The sequence below is a fragment of the Acromyrmex echinatior genome, chromosome 9, assembly GCF_024713525.1.
Source record: "Acromyrmex echinatior isolate Ae372 chromosome 9, ASM2471352v2, whole genome shotgun sequence".
NCBI lineage: Eukaryota > Metazoa > Arthropoda > Insecta > Hymenoptera > Formicidae > Acromyrmex > Acromyrmex echinatior.
The window spans coordinates 6,315,260-6,334,471 of NC_141860.1; the positions used below are offsets into that span (position 1 = coordinate 6,315,260).

A 19,212-nucleotide genomic window follows, 5' to 3' on the forward strand; every position below is an offset into this window, starting at 1 on the left:
AAAGTGGAATCATTCGTGAAAAGGTTAAAAACGTTCGGGATGGAAAATACAACGATCAATTCGCTATTACACACGCATTTTCCATAATATACGTGGAATCCATCAGGACTACATGACGGTAGTATATTATAAAATTATAAAAAAAAAACATGATTTATCGGCAATCACTCGGCGTACGCAGCCTCGAGTGGCTCGTGCCTAGATGCATTGGCGTCTGCATCCGGTGAAGGCGGTGTCAAGAAATCGGATGAACGTCACGTTCGCAGTATATGCTAATATTGCGCCACGTATATATACGATAACGACATATTCGTGATTGCATGCCTAACAATAGGAAGAGCATACGATTCTTTTTCCTGCGATTGCAACATCGTGCGTCGTCCGCAATCGCTATATGTACTTATGATTATTCGTATAAACCTATGTCGCAAGAATATACATGTTTAACTTTCTGCGAAGGCCAGATTAAACCTTATTAATATAGTAATACCACGTGAAACTATTTCTTCCAATTAAAAAGAATTAAATAATCTTTAAATCCGACCGGAAAAGTAAATATTTCGGTTACGAATCGCGGTCTAATCGCGTTCGATAAAAAGAAATTTCTCATCTCGCGCGTTTCTCGCCATCGAAAAAAGGTGCACGTGCGATAAAAAGATTCACGCGCGCAAACTTTATTTGGCCGACGCCGATGCGTTGATATAACGAGAAACGTGGCGGCTGTTGCGCCGGAGCGAAGTAGCCTCGCTTATGGTCCGGTGGTGCCCGAGGAGCATAACAGCTCGCGGAGCATAACGCCACGAGCCATCATATCCTCCTTCCAGAGAGGCTCTCCGGAGGTGTTTCTCCCTCTTCCCCCTTCCTCTGATTCTTCCTCTCCCTCGTCCTTCTCCACCTCCTCATCGTCCTCTCCGACGCCACGCCACGCCACACTGGGGCCTCTTCGTTCCGCCGACGCACGCACACGACACGCCGCGAGTCCCCGTCGATACGCGTACGTGCGTACGTGTACCTGACGCCAATTCATACGAGGTGTATAAATTCGTACAGCGTCGAACAAGCTAAGAACGCACGTAATTTCGCTTCTTTTTCTATCTCTCTTCCTCCCGGAACCTTTGCGAATTAATGGCGATAACGCGTCCAAAGACGCCGCGCCGCGCCGCGCCACGCCGCGTCCGAAGCCTCGTGCGCAAATTACGAAATGCTGAAATCGCGTGATGATCGTTTCCTGGTACACCCTGTACAGGCCGCGATTGTATGCGACGGGCACACACGCACACGCTCGTGCCACAATAACGGCGGCTTCCGCGAACTAGATCGGCCGAATAGATATTAGGAGCGCGTCTGCCCCGCCGCTCTCTGCCATTGCGGCAAGTGCTGGTCATTGTCCACCGGCGGGCACAGGAAGTCGACGACGACCGGCCCCGGTTGGCGTGTGCACGGGGTGAGGAGAAAGAGCGCGAGAGATTTTTCGGTAGGATAATCGCGGAGAAACTACGACCAGAGGCCTCGACCGCGCGTGGCGCAGATTATCGCGCTCGCGATAATGATAACGCGGCGAACCGGAGAACGGTACTCGACGTTGTGTCCGTGAAGAGAAGAGAATCAAATTGATTGACCTCACGTGGGTGAAGATTATTTCGAAGAGTAGGTCCGTATCGAGTAATAAAATGGCGCTTCAGATCAAGAAACTGAATCGAGAAATTTTTTAATTCTATCCTCTTTTTCTTAATGGAAAAAAAAAATATTTGTCGAAACAACTGAAAACTTCACTGATTCAACAAATCTACAGCTGCAACATACGAACAGCCAGTTTTCTATATTACAGTAGCAAAGTTGTACAGCTATAAGATTAATGATTTAATCATGTTTATTGTAACGAGGTAATCATATTTATTGTAATAGCACAGCAAATTTGTTAATATAGCATACTTTCTATGAAAATCAATTCAATGCAGAATTAAATTAAAAGAATTTTAACAAAACAACCTAGCTAAGATGACACGTAATTTTGCTGCTGTATTGAAAAAACTTATTATATTAGCAATTTTCATTGTAGCAAAGAATTAACTGAATTAGCGTACTAATAATTGCTTAGAGATAATAATTTCTTTGTTAAACCATAAAATATATATTATTTTAGTTATAGATGTTAAATTCACTTAACAAGCTATAGCTTTGCTGAACCACCCAATTTAATTTTTCTGTGATTTAAAAATTACTAAGAAATTCGCGTAAACTTGCATTTCGTTCATATATTGTCCACGACCAGACTCTAGAATTAAAAACGATGACGCTATAATAAACAGGAAACTGCAACCGCGCCGCGGATAAGTTATTATGGGATTAATTAACGATACCAAAGTTGATTGTATCGCGGACGTTGACGGCGATTCGATGATGATGTGAAACGAAAGTTATTTGTATGCTAACGCGAAGACTTGCTGGTTTTATTTAATAACGATGGATGAGCCAGTAGAAGTACGAGCGCAGAAATTACTTCTTTAGAATTCGAATGAAATATTTATCTACCGATCGTAATTATAATGCGGTGCAAAGACAGTTTGCATAGTTCAAAGAGAATTTAGATGAAGGGAAAAGATTATCACCCTGGCAATAATAAAGATCAATGCAGGAGCACAAAAACTTTTGATATAAGAGAACAGAAACACGAATGAAATCAGCTTACGTCAGCGGAATGATTGTCTAATTGCTAAATCATCTAACTGTCAAATTGCTAATAATTTCTTCGATCTTTTTAATTACTCTTGCGTCAGAGAATATGTTTATTATGACATATTGTCTACACTGAGGGAAAAATATTCGATATTTGTGATTATAATTGCATTGTTAATAGCTTTTTTATGATTATTACTGCTATAATGTAAATTATAATAATCATATACATATAAGTTCTCTCAAACATGAAAAAATTGTATTATAAATTATAACTTCAAATATTAATATACTAAAATACCAAGATATAAATGATAGATAAAATAAACATTTTTATTCAGTAAATCATAATTATTGTGAATATAACTATTTTTTAGAAATCACTTACTATTTATGTAGCAATAATAACTAAAAAATACGTTAAAAAAAAACTAAAGATTTTCAAGTAATGTGTGCTATTAATTATAATATTATAGCACAATTGGCTATATTTGCATGATTAATAATATTTGCACAATTATAAATATATAGTTGTTTTAAAAAATGACTACAAGTTATAGTTAAATTACGGTAATTGCAATCAGTATATGCTTAAGTCATTTGTCATAGTTCTTGATACGGATTTTAAATATAATGGACAATGAGAAGAGATCAAGTCGCTAGTATCATTTTTACACGTGCGTCTACCATGCCATTGCGACAAATAATCATCGTCCATCGCCGGCAGGAAGTCGATGAGGAGCTCGACCACGAAGAGATTTTCGGTACGATAATCGTAGGGAAACTCCGGACGTCCATTGTGACAATGGCCTCCCGAGGCAGCGCGATAATTACGACGCGGAGTAATGTGGTAAACAGAAAAGAATCACCAAGACTGCTGTCTTCATTCTAATATTAACAATCAGATACGATCACGCTGACCAATGAAATAAGAATGTTAAAGAATCATTCGTACAGTATAGCGCGAATGAAGCTTGTAAAAGGCCGGTGACGTAATCAAGGATCGCAATTGTAATCCAATTATCGCGCGCGACGTTGGATGGACTTCTTCATCTCACGTTTCGTAAAGAAGGATACCGAATATCGTATTGTTACTTGGTACTTGTCTACCTTTTCTCCTCAAAAAATCCTCCTGATCTATATTCGGAAACAATTCATTTCCTGCTTTTCCCTGCCAGTTTTTCTCGGAGGCGGATGACATCCGGATGAGGGAAGGATGAGGGAAGGCAAAATACAGTGAGGGCAAAAGCAAGTGAATGAGCGAGCGGATCTCGACGTGGAAATTGGAAGAAGAGGGATCGTCAGGGCGGCACCTGACCGGAAAGCGTCACAGTCGGCGCATTCAGCCTCGTTCTCTCCTTTCCCTTCTACTATCTGCTCGTCAGCCTTTTTCTTCCCGTCCGTCTCGTCCTCCTCGAAAGGGTTGCGCGTTGTTTCCGTCGACTCGCAGTGCAAGCGTGTCGCAACAAGGTCTTTCGCGCGGACGATGTCAAGAGTCGAAATAAATTTTTTTTGTAAAAAAAATTCTAAGTTCCTACTCGAAGTTACGATATCAAACGCTAATTATAAGAATCGTTCGTCAATGACTTCGGCAATAACTGCACGCAAATGTTTGGCTTCGAAGAAGAGATTATACGATTCGCAAAAGCGATAGATTGCGACATCACGCTTATTACGAAAAACAAAAAAAAATGCACGAGACACGTGAAATTATATACATTGATACGATAGCGTAATATCCACGTGAACGATGGACACCAAAGGTGGGTAACGCTCTAGCGGGGACCAGAGCGAAAAGACGAAGGGAGAAAAAAGCAGGAGGAGAGAAAGAGAGAACGAGTAGGTAGGTAAGGACACATAATAGCAGGATGTTACAACGCCCGTGTCCGGTACATAAGTATCTGGTTTCATAAATGAAAGTGTCTTCATTCATAGATACATATTTCCATACAATTGCGGCTATTGGTTCGTATCTTATGATATCACCGTTATGTGCGGACAGTCCGGCATATATTACATATGTACGTAGCACCATTATATACAAATTCCTACTGTTGCATTAATGATAAAGTTGTTTAGATATCGTACGATATTGGCACGAGGATACGGATGCAAGAAGAAGAAGAACGTGTAAAAAAACACGCGTTTGCGCGAAGATCGGTTGGTGGAGAACAGAATAATGTTGCGTAGTGCCGACTTCGCTATAATAGAAAATATATAATGAATAAATATACGGAGACGAATTTACATTCCATTCCCATAGAAATATATCACCGCTCTGATATTTCTAAAAAAGGCAAAAAAGAAACTAAATTATGGAGATGGGATCGAGATGATACGATCTACATTTATATTTATACGGTAAAGATGGGCGGATTATTTCATGTTCTCTGACTCATATATAAATCGAGCGCTCGACGTGAGGACGCACACCAGGACGCGCCCTTTACGTAGGAAGCCATCCTTTCCTAGCATCCACAGTCCACACAGGAAATCTCAGACGCACCCACCGAAACATGCCCGCCCCTGTTGGCCGGAGCCGATTTAATGTTTCGTTTCCTCTACAACGATAAGGGGGCTACAATTTTATAGAAGCGCCAGAGCAGCCCCGCACGAAGCACACTTGGAAAAACACAAGCGGTTACGCTCGCGAGCGACGTTGTAATTAGACCTCGGCTGAGGGCCACCACCCTACTAGCCGAAGGAAGTGTTGTGGAACAGGTGGAGTGAGAAGACGTCGAAGGTATAAATTATTATGAGGATTGTAAAGAGACTACAAACAGATTTCTTCCATAGTTACGTATTTTGAATCCATATCTTACTTTAAGACAGATTTTGATATAAAATATATTAGTATTTTGTATATTAAAATATACATTTTACTATAAAGTGTACCATGTCTAAATTCTTCGTATATAAAAACTACATGCATGAGGCATGAGTTTTAAACGTATCAACATTGTCTTGAATGATAGTGAAGGAAATTTATAGTAGAAAAATTCTCTCTTTCAGATTGGAATATACATATTTTCAGATAGAAAATACTTGGCCCGCTTTAAGAATGTTTTATCTCTCGCCACTATATAGAAGTCCGGTTTCACGTTAGCGCGGAAAATTCGCGGCGAATCTGCCAGTGAGGTTGGCAGGAGGGTGGATAATGCGCAGGCACGAGATAGTAAATTTTATAAAATAATACCCTCCTATACGCGGGCTGCATATTCATTTTTCCGGAGGGATCTCCCTCTGGGAGCGAGTCCTAGAGAAGGGGAAGGAAGAGGAGGAGGAGGAAGAGGAGGGTTGCCCACTGTCCGGTTCGAGCCGCGTACATATGTATGAGCTTCTGGTGGACGCGCTGGTCATGCCTCGACGAATCCGGGGCTCTCTGCCCTTTATTTTTACCAGCAGCGCGCCCTTTCCTCTCGCGAATAAACAAGGCCGACCCCGAAAGAAAAGAAGAGAAATGAATAGGCAAGTCGGATGATTAGCGCTCCCCATCTTTATCCCGAGTGCAAGCTGCATAACGACTTCTTCGCGGCTTCTGTCTATCCAAAGAAGAAACAATCTAACACTGTATGCTTCAGATGTATACAGGTGTACGATGAAGAAATCGCCTCTTTTACGTGTAACGAATGTCACTTTAAAATTGCAGTACGTGACTCGGAAGAAACTGCGTTTCAAGAAAATACAATTGCACGAGGAAACTGCAAGAAACTACATTTACTTTCACCCGTCAGTGCCATGATTGTATTGTTTCGCCGTATGAAGATTAATTTTCTAATATCGAGAAATGAAAAGAGACACGAAATGAATTCAGTTAAACCGATTCCCCAAGGTTTTTGTTTTTAATGAGATTTTCTAAAATTTCTTTACACACAAACCGTATAACTTTGCCCTATGAAAAATCACTTCGTAATAGCAAACACAGAATTCTCACTAACGTGGCATTTTCATCATTAACTGCGTTGTCGAGACTTTTCTTCGACATACACCCAAGAAAAGCAACGCGTTCGCTCGCTCGCTCGCTCGCTCGCTTGCATTAAAGAGCAATTAGCCGCGGCCCGCGAGCACGCTGATGCCCGGAAGCGATAGAAGCGGGCCGCGCGTGCTACCCTTACTTCTTCTTCTCCTTCTTCGTATGCGTGGCTTTGTATTATACATATGCTTACACTTACCTCTCGGTAATGCGTCTTGCTCGCGAGCTCGCCTGACTCGAAGCAATCCAAATTGGTAGAAGGAGTTCCATCTTTCTCGGCTCGCAAGATCCACGCCGCCACCGTTTTTATCATCTTCATCGGCGAGGAGTATCCTCTTTCTCTTATAGAATTTTCCTGTACAAATAAAATCATCAGAAATCTAATTCTACGAAGACGAAAGGATATCTCTACAAATGTAGAGAAATCATGACGTTGCTATTTTATGATTAAAGAATGCGCGGGTTTTACGAAGGTAGAGAACTTTAGAATTACAAGAATATGTAATATGTAAAAAGCCAGAAAGTCATACTTACATACTTCCAATCCAGAATGATGTAGCTTCTTTCTTTCTTTATCGTTCACGTCTCGTACTTTCCCTCTTTCTTTGCACGATCCCCCTGCGGCGTTCATAACCACTCGCTCAATTACCATCGTGGATAATCATTATCGCGGAAACTGTATCGCTGGGCCTCATTGCCCCAATCCTTAATTAGCTGCCGGCTAGACGGTAATTGGTACGAACCGGTGTCGAGCGGCCGATGGATGGCGAGAACGAGAGGCAGCACATGGATAATAATGTCCTCGATAGCTGACGCCGTTGTCTTGTACGCTGCAAAATTCACTCGATTCTAATGCACGTTTAAATTCACAAGTTACAACTAATTTATGCTTAAAGCCCGATCTACATATGTAAGACGCAAAACGCGAGTGGCAGGTCGTAAGCTTGTTGCGTCAGCCAATCTCGAAGCGTCACTTAAAAATGGACGCATCGGATTGGCTGACAACAGGCAACAAGCTTAATTGCGACTTGCGACTCGTGTTCTGTATCTTATGTAGATCGGACTTAATAAATCACACGTTGCAGCCGTTCGATATATATATATATATAACTATTCGAATCATATCAAGATTTTACGTTTTTATCTTATATGCTGTACTTATCTCTTACAAAAGCGCTTATCAAAAGAGAATTAGACTAAAATGAAAAAAAGGGGTTATCTAAAAATCTCTAAAAATAAAAGGCTATTCGTAATTAATCATATTTAAAATACAATTTAGCATATAAATTCATGTGAAATATGATTAGAAAATGTGTAAATATATGCATTATGCAGAAGTCAAGCATAAGTAATATAGAATTTTTTTAACGTCACATGTATGTGCAAATAAATTAGATATAAATTAAGCCTATACATTTTTGTATTTTGCTTCGATTCTTTCGGCTAAAAGCAACGATGAAAGATCGCAACATGCACGTGCGTGCACTCACGCACGGATGATACTGTTAATTGCAATTTGTATCTGATCAGCTTAGAAATTAACTTATATCACGAGCAGGAATGCTCCTTATATCCCTCCAGGTGTTTTGCTTTATAGTTACTTAGGATTAATTTTATAAGAAAATCTGTTTTATATTAATTACTAGCTTATTGGCACGAGTTACTTTTTGTGATACAGTATCCCGTTATGAGCAATGTTTTTTCTTGTATAAATATTTGTTCTTCAATACAATATTACACTTTCATTTATAATACATGCTTTTTGAAAATATTCGTTTCTGTTAATCTATTGCTTTATTTAGCAAATCGGATAATTTGATATTCAAGAAGTTTGCTGGACTATATTATACATTCACGTTCGATCATATGTAACTCAAAAACGATGCTCATACAAATAATGGGTCAATTCTAAGCACAATCGTAAGACTCATAACATGTTCTCGTAAAACTTGTAAGAACTTATGATTAATATTCTAATTTTATTATGTATAATCGTGACGTAAATATATTCGTAAATATCTACGATCTTATAAATTTTATGACTAGTAAGAAGCTGTCTATAAAAATATTGTATAAAGATATAAGCACTTAAAAATTCTTACAAGTCTTACAAGAATATGTTACGAGCCTTACAATTCTGCTTAGAATTAATTTAGATATGATACGTAGCAATTGTATACGGTTTACTATTAAATTTTTCGTATTTATCAATATTTATGGCTTTTTCGTATTGATAAGGATCCAAACCAAGAATCGAAACGTTTGTGTATCTTTTAAATAAATGTTTGCACCCATATATCCTGTGCTTCAAATAGGCTTTATTATACATTCTTAGATTTATTTATTGGAGCCTGAATTAAATAAGCTTTTTTAATACTATACATTTTGTTCATTTTATCATTCTTTTTCCCATCTTCTATTTCAGTTTCCGTAGAAAAATCTCCAAAAGCGAACGATAACTCACATCGTCATATTACAACTCTGCAGGCAATCTGCACATTTTTAAATTTATTTTTAGTATACACGCTGCAAGTACAGCAATTGTAAGGTAAGCCGCAGCAACTTGGCTTTGTCTTACACCGGTACCGAATCGGTATGGGAGAAAAAACAGCGGCCGATTGGACTGGATCTGCGCGCGCGAGAGGTATACCTGTCTACCTACCTACGCGCGGGGAAGAACCGGCGATTATTGAGCGGGCAAAGATAAAAGGTCGGTTTCGTCTTCCCATAAAGCGAAAGTGAAGTAAACGTGCGGCACCACTTTATGCTGATCGATTTGTGGTGATTTTATATCTTCGCCTGTCTATAGTTCTATACCGACCAGTGGCGGAGTCTGCGGACCGGTTCAAACGGGCCGCGATACTTTATATCTGCGGTATAAACGCGAAATTGAGCTTTACATATTCCGGACAGAAAGGGGCAAGGAGCACTCAAAGTGCTCGCACAGGAAATTTCTTTGTGTTGTCCATAGAACAGTTGATCTGGTAGGAACATTCTTGGGATCAATATTGATGTTACATGAAAGATAGAGAGAAAATAAAAAATATGATATTTATTTCTCCCGATATGAACATTTGTCGAACAATGATACTATAATATGTCTTTCATTACAATGAATCAATCATATTTTAATGAATATTTCGTTTTTATTTTGGATGTGAAAATAAAGAGATGTATGTATAGAAGCAATAATAATTTTATTATATCACGTAAATACTACTATATTACATTATAATTTTATATTACTCATATCTTCAAACAAAATATATTTATAGATCTTTGCAGATCTGTTTCTTATTTATAGTTTTACCTCTTTAATAAAAATAAATGTACATTAGAAGCAAAATAATCTCTTTTTAAGTTAAATTAAACATTTTAATAGATTTTAGAATTGCATATGTTTAAGTCTTATACTATCTGTGTTGCACATAACGTCGATGTTTTTCTTATAAAATATTAATATTATATATAATTATCAAGTCAAGACATTCGCGTCTCTCAGGCAATTAGATTGTTAAGAACGCCTATATCGAAAAATCTACATTGTAGATATATTTATGAAAATGATATTTTAAATAGGACACTTAGATTCAGAAGAAACATTGGAATCTGTGGAAATATCTTCTGCAGTGAGAGCAAGAATTTCCTCACACACGCGTTTATAAACCCATGCATCACCCTTTAATCTTTTCCGACGAATACCGACTAATCGTTTACCACTCGGATCGATTTCCAAGAGACAGACTTCCAATTCGAAGGAACAGGAATTCTGTGAGGAAATTGATTTCGACAAGTTTGTCTTATCTTCTGAAAAGGACTCTTCAGTTTCCCCTTGCAAAATGAATCTGTGACGATATATGTTTTTAAAAACACAACGGTGTAAAAAATAGTATTCAGAATAAAATTATAATTACCCTTTTTGACGGCACATTATACCCTTTTGTCGAAGTGCTCTTCGTAATTTCGAGAGAACATGTTTCGGACAACCGCTGCATGTTGCAGATACATTAGAAAGACCCTTCAATAATAAAATAAAATTTACCGCCAACTTGCAAGATAAAAATTTTTTCTAATATTTTCATATATAATTTAAGTATAAAACATACCTTCCCTGATAATATATTTGGTTCATCGGGATCGGTGTTTTCGTTTTTTGCTCGCCTTTTCGGTGTGAGAACACATCTTACCCGATTCAATCCTCTCTCTAGGCCCATCATAACTTTTCTTGCACTACCAGGTGTAGATGTTTGAGAAACTCTAAAAATATTGTATTTTTGAATATTATATTTGTTGTATTACTTTCGTGTTACTCATAAGTACTTACTTGGAATCTGGTGTCAAGGATTGCGTTGGAGTAGCTGATCTATTTTCAGGTAGTTTCTTTGCTGGAACTGTATTAATATAAAAAGCCAAATTATAAGTATAATTTCAATATTATTTATGTATAATTAACATATAATCATATATAAATACATAAATTATTAAAAAATTTAATACTTTTCTGAGTGATGAGGATTCAAATGTGATGATGCTTGAGGAGGAGAATCTTCTAAAGGATTTTAGTGAAGGATTCTTGTACACGAAAAGTCTTAAGTCTAAATTGCGTTTGTTAGCAAGTCATTGCTCTTCTCTAGGTAATTATCTACTTTTCGCGCGACTACTGTAATTTATCGCAGTCGGAAACTTTCATTAAAGTTTCTAATTAGATGGTGCTAGCATCACCTAATTAGAAATAAACTTTAGAAAATGTATTGTGGAACTAACTTAACTGCGGCCGCAACGCGTTTAATAAACAGTTGCATGTACAAAGCGTACAAAAAATCAAATGCACAAAAACATAAAAATCAATATATTTGGAAATATTAGAAAAATTTTTGAAGATAAAATAATGATATTTCAATAAAAATTAAAATGTTTCCATATTTATAAAAAACGATAAATAGTAAAAGGATTGGAATATTGGATAGTAGTGATCAAATATTTACCGGGCGATGATACATCATCAGAATCTCTGCTTCGTAATCTTTTTCTTGTCGACATATATGATGGTTCTATGAAGTTATCTTCATTTTTTTTAGGCAAAACATTATAAGTGACATCAATCCTTGTAGGTTGGTCATTATTTCTGTTCCTTGGAGAATGATCGAGTTTAGTTATAAAATTGTTAGCTACCATTTCACGTTGTGGAAAAGTTTTGCCATTCTACAAAATAAAAATTGTACAATTCAATAATCAATCTTACATTGAAAAATGATTTTTTTTTTTTACTTTTTTACCATTTCTTGCTTAAGATGAGATCTCGTTATAGGTGCTATTTTCAATGAAAGTCCACGTAATTTTCTGTCGAGTAACAACAAATATGTAGCCGTTCTATAATCGGTTCTATCACTCTGCAGAAGTTTTTTCCATATATCTATACTATTCCCACCGCAAATGGCGGACATAGTATTCAATACCTCGTTATCTTTTTCAAACTAAATATTTACATGGAAAAAAAAGAATTTCATATAAAATATATAAAATATAAAAAGTCAATTTCTTTGCAATAAAAATTCTTACTTCTGTTCTGTGAATGAATGATACAGGCTTCAGAGAACTTCTAGTAATCCATGGATGACGACATAATTCGTGAATAGTGATTCTTTTTGCTGGATCGATTTGTAACATTGATTTGATTAGCATTTTACTATTATTAGATAACCAATATGGTTCTTCATACTTGCCACTCTAAAATAAATACAATTTATACATTTATGTCATAATATGCAGTAGCAATTATAAAACTTACAAGTATTTTTTTATATAAATTCTCTAAATTATTGTCATCAAAAGGCAAAAAGCCACATAGTAAAGCATAAAGAAGAACTCCCATGCTCCAGATATCTACTTCTGAGCCTGCAAAGAAAAATTTTCAACTTAAATATTAAATATTAAATTACAGTGAAATATCAAAAGCATTTTAAAAACTTAATTACCTAAATATTTCTTTCCCATTATGAGCTCTGGGGCAGCATATGTAGGAGAACCGCAAGAGGTATACAAATGTGCCTGAATTCCCATCTTGGGTTTCGCGCATAGCCCAAAGTCAATTAACTTTAAATTCTCATCTTTATCCAGTAAAACATTTTCCTGTTAAATAAGAAAATAAGTTCTTATTCTCAAAACACTTAGTGATTCTTAGTAAATCTTTCTAGGATAAATTATATATATATATATATATATATATATATATTTAAAAAAAAGTATGTTTACAGGCTTTAAATCTCTATGAGCATATCCTAAACTATGCATGTATGCAACGGCAGACACTATCTGGTAAAAAAATCTACGAGAGTCAGATTCTGACAACTTGTTCTTTTCAACTGGAACACAAATACAATAGTCATTAATATTCAGATTTTCTAGATAACAAAAGATTCTTTATGTCATAACTTAAACTTACCTATGTGATCAAACAGTTCTCCACCAGAACAATATTCCATAACCATGAAATAATGACTCTCTGTCTCTATCACTTGATACAGTCTACAGATGTGTTGATGCAATAATGTTTTAAGTGCTTCTACTTCGACCTTCACTCTTGGTAAATCTTCCTAGAATACACACATTTTAATTACATAATACACATATTTTAAGACAGAAGATGAAAAAAAATATTGACAGGCAAAGTTACAATAAACATTTCCTTTTCTTAAAATAAATATTGAAACTTTGCTTACGCCTAATGCAGTCTTCTCCATAATCTTGATGGCAACTTTTTCGCCGGTAGCGACATGAGTCGCGAGTTTCACTTTGGCAAAGCCGCCGCTACCGATCGTCTTCTCCAGGTCGTATAATCCTTTCAGGGCGGCGTATCGCACCATCGTCAGGCCCGGCACAAGAAGTGTGAATCGTAAATGCCGGAAAAATGTCGCGGTCCCGCCTCGATTGTCGCATCAATTTTCAAACGTGGTTCTGGTGGTTCCGTAACGTAAACAACTTTTGACGGCCAATCAACACCTCGCTCGACCGTTTTCCCGTTATCAGTGCTGCCATGCGCAAATACAGAATGTGCAATCGCTGAACGTCAAATAATTATACTTCGATGCTTAGACAAATGATAAGATAGATCTCCTTCAACATTATTTACCGGCGAATATTAAACGTGGAGTAAGAAGGAAACTACCTTAACAAGCACCAAATAGCTAATCTCTTTCTTATCAGATACAGAAAGAAATCTGAGTGAATAAGATATTTTAGTAATGTAGGATTATACGAAAAGTTAAAAATACGTACGATAATATAAATTTTTCTAAATCAATGTTTAATAAAATATTGATAAATTTAATATTTCTTCTGCGTTTACAAGAGAAATACTAACAACAATTAGATATCGCATTTATTATTAATTATTAATTTGCAAATATAAAACTTAATAATATTGCGATAAAAAAATCATTAATATATTTATAACAACACTTTCATTGCGTTCAAGATAACTATCTCAATAATTTCATCATATCAAAGTGCGCCTTGTACGCTGGTTTAGTAGTATCTGATACAAAGAAGAACAATTTTCATAGTGGAGAGCGAACTTAATGTATTCTTATTCTACGTCAAATTCACAAAATCCATTTGCAAAGAAAAGTTAAGCAATTCGTCAAATACTAGTTACAAGAGGATATGAATCCCGAATCTTTCAGATTATACTTACGATAGTAATAATTTTAATATAATGATAATATAATGATAATATGTCAATTAAAATTACTATTTTTATCATATCTTTAATGTAATATTAAAATTCGCGAGAAAATATGTTCTATCACACATCACTAAATCATCTCTTATTAAAAATAAACGGATAGAATAATTTCCTTATAGAATAGTGGTTACGAAGGAATATATTTAATAATAATAAAATACATGCGTTATTGTAATTTTTTATATGTATGGGTACAAAAGTTTCTCGGGTACCAACTGTTCGAGATAAGACGAATTCAATAATAATATTTTTAAAAACATTTATATTAAAAAATTTAACAATTCCTTTTCTGTATTTTTCAAAAATTTTAATTATTAATATCCTGCTAATATAGGAATACCCATTCGACTTATCACGAATTTTTTTGTACACACACATTTTTAATTCATGTAATCACGATATTTAAAAGAATATAAAGTATTTTGGTAAAAATTGTCGATTGGTAAATCGACAAAAATCAAAATTCGTTAAACATAATTAATCTCATAATATCCGCATGCATTTTATCATAGAAAAGTATATACATATATCTACATATAAATTAATAATATTCTGGAATGGCGGGGTGTCCGATAACCTAAAAATTTTTTAAATAACAGTTAGAAAATTAAATATATACATTCGTAACCATATTTTTGTTGGAGGAATCGAAAATTGAGCAAACTATTTATAAAACTATTATAAAATTTCACAATATAATTATCCATATTAATCATATAATACTAAATTTCTATTGTTATTAAAACAGTACTATTACTAATATTATCATTGCTAGTGAGAGAACATTCAATAAAACAAAGAAAATTGTATGCTAAAATATACTGAATTAATTTCGCAACTTGACTTCAAAATATATATAGCAATTGTCATTGACAAAATTAAGTAATGCTTTCAGTAATTACAGATGAGAAAACCTAGGATTAATTCCAATCTTTTATAAAAATCTCCGAAGAAACAAATTAGACTTCGCAAATGGATTTCACGAAAAGCGACGAGGAATAAAAATAATTTCGACTTTCTGTTGGTACAAACCATGCAATCATTGGCGTCCATCTGACGCGAGAGATAGCAATGAGGCCTTTGCATATAATAAATCGATCACTAAAATATACTTGTAATTCTGTAATGTTAAAAATATAAATAAGCAAGCAATACAAATTGAAAGTGATATACAAAACCCTCGACGTGCTATCACTCATGTTCATGACCATTAAAGAGGATAAATACCGATCTAAACATGACAATTCTTAATTTATAAACTACCGTATATTTCGATGTCTATTTCAAACCTGTGATAGAATAACTATACCTTCTACGAACAGCAGTTGCTTCGACATGTTCACGATTCGCAAATTATGAGTGTTGATCAATTCGCGTTCAATGACATCGTCTAAATTTTCGTAAATTTAATGCGACACTCGAAGCGATTCGCATCACAGCCGTCCCCCTCCAAGGTTGCCGAGCGAATACCAAAGTGATGACGTGGTCAACCACCGCGCCGCGCGACGCGACACGCTCCCCCTCGCTTTTCGCCGCGCGTCCCCATCCCTCGCCCCATCCTTCACCGTTCTGATGCGCAAATGTCACGTATGAAAAATTATTCAATTCACATTTTATATAATTTTAACAAACGGGTATCGTCGTACATTTTACGCTTTGCTTTGTGCCATCTCTGTTATTTGTTCAATCTTATATTACTTGTGTGATTCTTTTAAACGTAATTAATAATTATTCGAGTGAAATTATTTTCCCAGCAAACGAAAAATGATTAAAATGGATTGAAATTTTTTTCTATTCGAATGCGTATTTTAATTGAATTCAATTGGATTCAAGTAGATTCAATTGGATGCAATTGGATTGAAAAACTGCATTTCCTATTCAAAATTTTGAATTGAACAGTATTCATAATGTTTATTGTGTGCACAGAAAAAGCTAATATTATTTTTAGGTTGAAAGACATAGACATACAGGTATGTTCCATGCAATTCTTATAAATGGATAAAAATTCAGGATTGAAAAGCATTCATTTTAACATTTGTGAATCAATATTTCCGAAAATCTGAATTCATTTCAATTTATTTCAATCCATTCTCGTTTGTTGAGTTTGATATTCTAATATTATGTCTCAATTTTTATTATTCTTTTTAATGTTTCATACTTAAATAAAGATTAATAATGTGTATCTTTATATAAAAATACATTCAAATTTTCTTAATATACATATATTAATTCTTAATATATATATATATATATATATATATATATATATATATATATATATATATAGTATGTGAAATAGTTTGTGCTAAATATTACAGCTTTGACTAAAAATATTAAATATCTAGTTAATCATTATATTTAATTTTTGAGCTAAATTAATTTAAGACACTATTATTATTGCAAATTATTCTGTGTTTAATAATTCTTTAAATTTACGTATAATGCCGATCACGGCTCAATAAAATAACTGTCACGAATTAAAATAAAAAATATAAAATAAGTTCCAAAAACTTATTTAAAATATTAAATAAGGAGTAAGTCAAAAGTGTTGTTATTTAAAACAATGAATACTAAATAACTTTTATTTTTGAAGAATTTAATACAGACACGAACCACATCTACTATCGTCGATACGATTTTATCGATAGTGTCAGAAAATGTATATAATGTCATGTAATTCCCAAACGTAAAATAGATGTACTGGCGGTAGTGTACGGACTATTTCGACGATAATAGAAAGAAGACCGACATCTCTCTCAGGTTTCTCTTTGTAAAATATTTTTTTATATGAAAGATGGCAGCCATCATCTGACAGACAAGCTGTCAATGCGCAAAATGCTTCAAGTTTTCGAAATGATTTATCACTTTGTTGAGAAATATTGTATTGATAAACAATGGCACAGTTCATACGAGTATGCAAATCGGAAATCTGTTGCGTGGCTAGAAGTTATGGAACTTGGAGGTTAGAATCTTTTGTCGTCACGTTATGTCATAATCATTGTCAAATAATAAATTTGTTTTTTTAGCTAGCTACTTTTTGTATTTTATTACAATCTTTGATAAATGTTTAGTATAATGTTCTTTTCGATTTTTCTGTAATTTTGTAAATTATATATTTTCATGAGTGAAATGTATTTCGAAAAAAAGAAAATGTTTGTTTTTTATTAATTTCAGTTTTTTTTTTGTCAGTATTTAAGAAAATTACAATTTAATGATAACTCTCTACATGCTTATTCCATGCAAATTCTCTGCTTTAATTAATTAAAATCACAAATTACTTTTTTATATGATTTAAATTATAGCAGAGAATAGTTTGTGATCAAAAATTTACATCATTTATTCTTTGTATGTAAACATTAAAAACGAAATTTAAAAAAAAGGAAACGAGAGCGACGATTTTCTTTTTTCGAATATTTTATGCATGAAAGTACAAAAATTTGCAAAATTATAGGAAAATTAAAAGAGAGACTATTATATATTACTATATATTAATATATTTATTCACAATCTTTTTTTTTCCTTTCCTTCCGTTTAACATATGAGATGTATATTTATTTTGTTCTGAGTGTAGAAAGTGTCAGCCTGCTAAAAAAAAACAGATTTATTATTGCCAATGTAGCACGTTCCTTTTAAAGGTACCAGCAGAATCATTATGAAATCTTAAACGTTTCACCTGATGCGTCGCAGAAAGAGATTAGACAAGCTTTTATAAAATTGTCAAAACAAGTATGTAATTATCTAAATACAAGAAGTATGTAATGCTTTAGGTACTTAATTTATATTAGGAGAAATTATAAATTTTTAATTTGGATAATATTATAAATGTAAACAGCATATTTTTTACTGTTTTCATTAGTCTCTATTTTATGATACATAAAAAAACAATTAGCCTATAAACTGCGCATTTATTTTTGTTAGTTGCATCCTGATACTAGTGGTAAACAAGATCATAATGATTTTGTAAAGTTGAACGAAGCGTACATGATTCTAAGCAAAGAAAATACAAGGCGCCAATATGATTTTGATTTGAAGTATAATAAATACAATCCATCTTATGTAAATAACTCACAGAACACGTAAGTTAATATTGATTTTATTAAAAAATGCTAATGCAATATGAAATTAAATCGTACCTTTAAAATTCTTGCTTTTGCATTTCCAAATTTGTGCTTTGACAAAAATAGTTGTAAAAAACTTGACATATTATTTAAAACGAATTATAATAATCAGTGATTATGCTTGTAATACTGAAATTGTATTATTTTCCACTCTTACGCAACGGCAGAATTCTGTTGTATAGATTATAATGTTTTTGAATAGAAGTTGAAGCAAAGTGACTTTATTTTTATAATTGATTCTATATTGCCTGTATAAACATGTAACAGTGAGCACAAAATTGAATACAATAACATAATACATTGTTGCAGGCGATATAGCAGTCAATGGGAATATAAAGTACGTACAGCAGGAGGACCGTGGCCACCACCACCTCCACAAACACCGAATGAATACTTTGGCCTCCTAGTAGCTCTTGCGTGTGTTGGGTTAGGATTGCTACAACTTGTTTTTATGTTTTATTCTATGAAAGTAAGAAGGATAGTAGCTTTGCGACATACTCTAATAGAGAATAAATATAAACAAATTCGAGAATCAGCACATATGAAAGCCAATAAGTTTTCTATAAAAGATCTTAATTCCGAAGAGAATTTTAAAGAGTACCTGACTGTAGAAGACAGTAAAGAATGTTAGCAAAAATTTTATTAGAAATTAAAGAAATGCCAGTTATTATTAGAGACATTGTTCTTTTTCTCGATTTCCT

At 34.4% G+C, this 19,212-nt stretch overlaps 3 protein-coding genes across 3 annotated transcripts in view; 1 reads left to right on the plus strand and 2 right to left on the minus strand.

The window, feature by feature from the left end:
- Positions 1-6,998, minus strand: part of sv (paired box protein shaven) — a 184,244-nt gene extending 177,246 nt beyond the window's left edge. Inside the window, exon 1 of the mRNA XM_087409610.1 lies at positions 6,849-6,998. The gene's annotated coding sequence lies outside the window, so the exon portion shown is untranslated. The remainder of the gene's footprint in view (positions 1-6,848) is intronic.
- Positions 6,999-9,829: 2,831 nt separating this feature from the next.
- On the minus strand, positions 9,830-15,882 carry LOC105151100 (maternal embryonic leucine zipper kinase). Its single transcript, XM_011064622.2, has 13 exons — positions 15,703-15,882; positions 13,369-13,677; positions 13,092-13,242; positions 12,902-13,011; positions 12,625-12,778; positions 12,438-12,544; positions 12,209-12,376; positions 11,926-12,123; positions 11,635-11,851; positions 10,974-11,040; positions 10,756-10,906; positions 10,564-10,667; positions 9,830-10,494 (listed from the first exon to the last, which is right to left on the minus strand). The coding sequence occupies exons 2-13, from the start codon at positions 13,510-13,512 to the stop codon at positions 10,221-10,223; spliced, it is 1,845 nt and encodes a 614-aa protein (XP_011062924.1). The 5' UTR covers positions 13,513-13,677; positions 15,703-15,882; the 3' UTR covers positions 9,830-10,220.
- A 1,210-nt stretch (positions 15,883-17,092) lies between these two features.
- Positions 17,093-19,186, plus strand: LOC105151099 (uncharacterized). Its single transcript, XM_011064621.2, has 4 exons — positions 17,093-17,355; positions 18,029-18,119; positions 18,312-18,469; positions 18,821-19,186. The coding sequence occupies exons 1-4, from the start codon at positions 17,288-17,290 to the stop codon at positions 19,140-19,142; spliced, it is 639 nt and encodes a 212-aa protein (XP_011062923.1). The 5' UTR covers positions 17,093-17,287; the 3' UTR covers positions 19,143-19,186.
- Positions 19,187-19,212: the final 26 nt, after the last annotated feature.

What these genes read in the sequence shown, in the direction of transcription:
- LOC105151100 (XM_011064622.2), bottom strand. Translation starts at nt 13,512, where the DNA reads ATGGTGCGATACGCCGCCCTGAAAGGATTATACGACCTGGAGAAGACG. An exon ending in CTCATCTTAAGCAAGAAATG is followed by an intron (nt 11,852 to 11,925) that starts GTAAAAAAGTAA and finishes TTTATTTTGTAG; the next exon opens with AATGGCAAAACTTTTCCACA. An exon ending in TGATGATGTATCATCGCCCG is followed by an intron (nt 11,041 to 11,634) that starts GTAAATATTTGA and finishes ATATTAATACAG; the next exon opens with TTCCAGCAAAGAAACTACCT.
- LOC105151099 (XM_011064621.2), top strand. Translation starts at nt 17,288, where the DNA reads ATGGCACAGTTCATACGAGTATGCAAATCGGAAATCTGTTGCGTGGCT. An exon ending in AGAAGTTATGGAACTTGGAG is followed by an intron (nt 17,356 to 18,028) that starts GTTAGAATCTTT and finishes TTCCTTTTAAAG; the next exon opens with GTACCAGCAGAATCATTATG. An exon ending in TTATAAAATTGTCAAAACAA is followed by an intron (nt 18,120 to 18,311) that starts GTATGTAATTAT and finishes TATTTTTGTTAG; the next exon opens with TTGCATCCTGATACTAGTGG.